This window comes from Pollachius pollachius, assembly GCF_949987615.1.
Source record: "Pollachius pollachius genome assembly, chromosome: 8".
Classification (NCBI taxonomy): domain Eukaryota; kingdom Metazoa; phylum Chordata; class Actinopteri; order Gadiformes; family Gadidae; genus Pollachius; species Pollachius pollachius.
In genome coordinates this window covers 19985708-19988207 of record NC_136941.1, presented here as the reverse complement: position 1 = coordinate 19988207, position 2500 = coordinate 19985708, and the positions used below count along the sequence as shown (strand labels likewise).

The following is a 2500-nucleotide window of genomic DNA, read 5'->3' as shown; positions in this document are numbered from 1 at the left end:
TACAGGTAGGAGATACAGGTAGGAGATACAGGTAGGAGATACAGGGAGGAGATACAGGGAGAAGATACATGGAGGAGATACAGGGAGAAGATACAGGGAGAAGATACAGGGAGGAGACACAGGTATAGGATGCAGGTAGGGGATACAGGTAGGCGATACAGGGAGGAGATACAGGGAGCAGATACAGGAACATGTAGGAGATACAGGTAGGAGATACAGGAATAGATAGAATATACAGGTAGGAAATACAGGTAGGAGATACAGGTAGGAGATACAGGAAGGAGATACAGGGAAAAGATACAGGTAGGAGGTACAGGGAGGAGATACAGGAACAGGTAGGATATACAGTTAGGGGATACAGGTAGGAGATACAATAAGGAGATAGAGGTAGAAGATACAGGTAGGAGATACAAGGAGCAGATAGAAGTTAGGAATCTTGCTCAAGGATGCCTACAGGTAGGCTCCGAACATTGGGGATCAAACCCAGAAACATCAGCTGGGAGCCAAATATCAGGACCATGACTCTATTCTTCCTCCAAAGATGACTCCATTGTTGATTCACAAAGGTTTTGTATTATTATATGTTATTATCAAAACATAATCATGCCTTGTCTTGAACCACACCCATTATATAGTGAATAAATATCCAGAGAGACACATGTATCCGGAGAGTAAATTATCCAGAGACACATGTATCCAGAGACACATGTACCCAGAGAGACACATGTACCCAGGGACACATGTATCCAGAGACACATGTACCCAGAGAGACACATGTACCCAGAGACACATGTATCCAGAGACACATGTACACAGAGAGACACGTGTACCAAGAGACACGTGTATCCAGAGACACGTGTATCCAGAGACACGTGTATCCAGAGACACGTGTATCCAGAGGCACATGTATCCAGAGACACATGTATCCAAAGAGACAGTTAACCATACACAGAGCTGGACAGCAGAGAGAGCGACGTACCATCGACACAGGAGGGCATGGCCCTGGTGGTCCCGGCCACCTGCCCGGGGAAGCAGGAGCACTTCACAGTCTGGGATCGCTCCTCGATCTTGTTCTTGTTGCAGCAGCGGTGAGCAGCGATCACCTCACAAGTCCCTGCCTTGACATGGACTGCAGGGACATAGACCGAGAGGCAGAGAGAGGGAGACAGAGGGAGAGATAGTGTGAGGAGAGAGAGAGAGAGAGAGAGAGAGAGAGAGAGAGAGAGAGAGAGAGAGAGAGAGAGAGAGAGAGGAGAGAGAGAGAGAGAGAGAGAGAGAGAGAGAGAGAGAGAGAGAGAGAGAGAGGGAGAGAGAGAGAGGCAGAGAGAGGGAGACAGAGAGAGAGACAGTGTGACAGAGAGAGAGAGATAGAGAGAGAGAGAGAGAGAGAGAGACAAAGAGAGTCAGTGTGTGAGAGAGAGAGAGAGAGAGAGAGTGTGAGACAGTGTGAGACAGAGAGCGAGACAAAGAGAGAGAAAGAAGGAAACAGAGAGAGAGAAACAGAGTGAGACAGAGAGAGACAGATAGACAATATTCTGACATATTCAGCATTCCAATATTGGATATTTATTCCTTAAATATTTTCAAATATGATCAATTAAGCAAGTTACACTGTCAATGCTATAAACTAATGAATAAGGTCTAACTAAAAGCTGGAAAGAAACAACTAATACCCAAACAAAATTCTTATTTGTGTTGAGAAAAAGGGAAGAACAATGCCGGTCTGTCAATGTCCATTCAAAACACTAGACAGAACCGCAAACATGCAAACGCACACACACAAACCTGTGTATAAGTAAACATAGATTGTGCGTGTGTGTGTGTGTGTGTGTGTGTGTGTGTGTGTGTGTGTGTGTGTGTGTGTGTGTGTGTGTGTGTGTGTGTGCGTGTGCGTGTGTGTGTGTGTTTGTGTGTGTGTATGCTTCAGCATATATGTATATGTGTGTATTCATTAGAAGTCAAAGATGACAAAGAATCCATGCACAATACATCAAAAGGCACAGTGTGCCAACAACAACCACAACGGCCAACAATGAGCCGTTGAGTGTTTAAAAGTGAGGGGAGCTGAGCCGAATGTGAATATGTAACACAGACAACCAGAGATCCTGAAAAGTTCTCATTTACTCCATTAATGAGAAGACCACAGAGCAACAATGCAGCCTCCCTCCGTCATTATTCGTTTTTGTCCTCATTTCTTCTTGCTCAGAGGACCGCCTACAGGTAGACTGTGGGCACCGGGCCTCAGCCCAGAACCCTTCGCCGGTCCGTTTAATATCTCAGTCCAAAGACACACTCCTACCTGTCACCTGAATCCCCAGAGTCTGCCATGACACCTCCCAGCTTAACCGTCTCTTCTAACTGCTGCTTGGGCTTGATATTGGACTCTCCCCCTCCCTCCCCATCTCTCTATCCCCAACACCTTATTCTAATTGACTCTGCTTTTTTTTCTTTCTTTCTAATAACCTCGACAGCGGTACAGGCAGATATACGGCTCAAGAAA

The 2500-nt window shown here is 45.9% G+C and overlaps 1 protein-coding gene across 1 annotated transcript in view; it reads right to left on the bottom strand.

Annotated features, from left to right (window-relative positions):
• LOC307078985 (chemokine-like protein TAFA-2) overlaps positions 1-2500 on the bottom strand; it is a 67494-nt gene that overhangs the window by 7279 nt on the left and 57715 nt on the right. Inside the window, exon 3 of the mRNA XM_079741029.1 lies at positions 980-1129. Coding sequence (XP_079597155.1) covers positions 980-1129 — 150 coding nt within the window. The remainder of the gene's footprint in view (positions 1-979; positions 1130-2500) is intronic.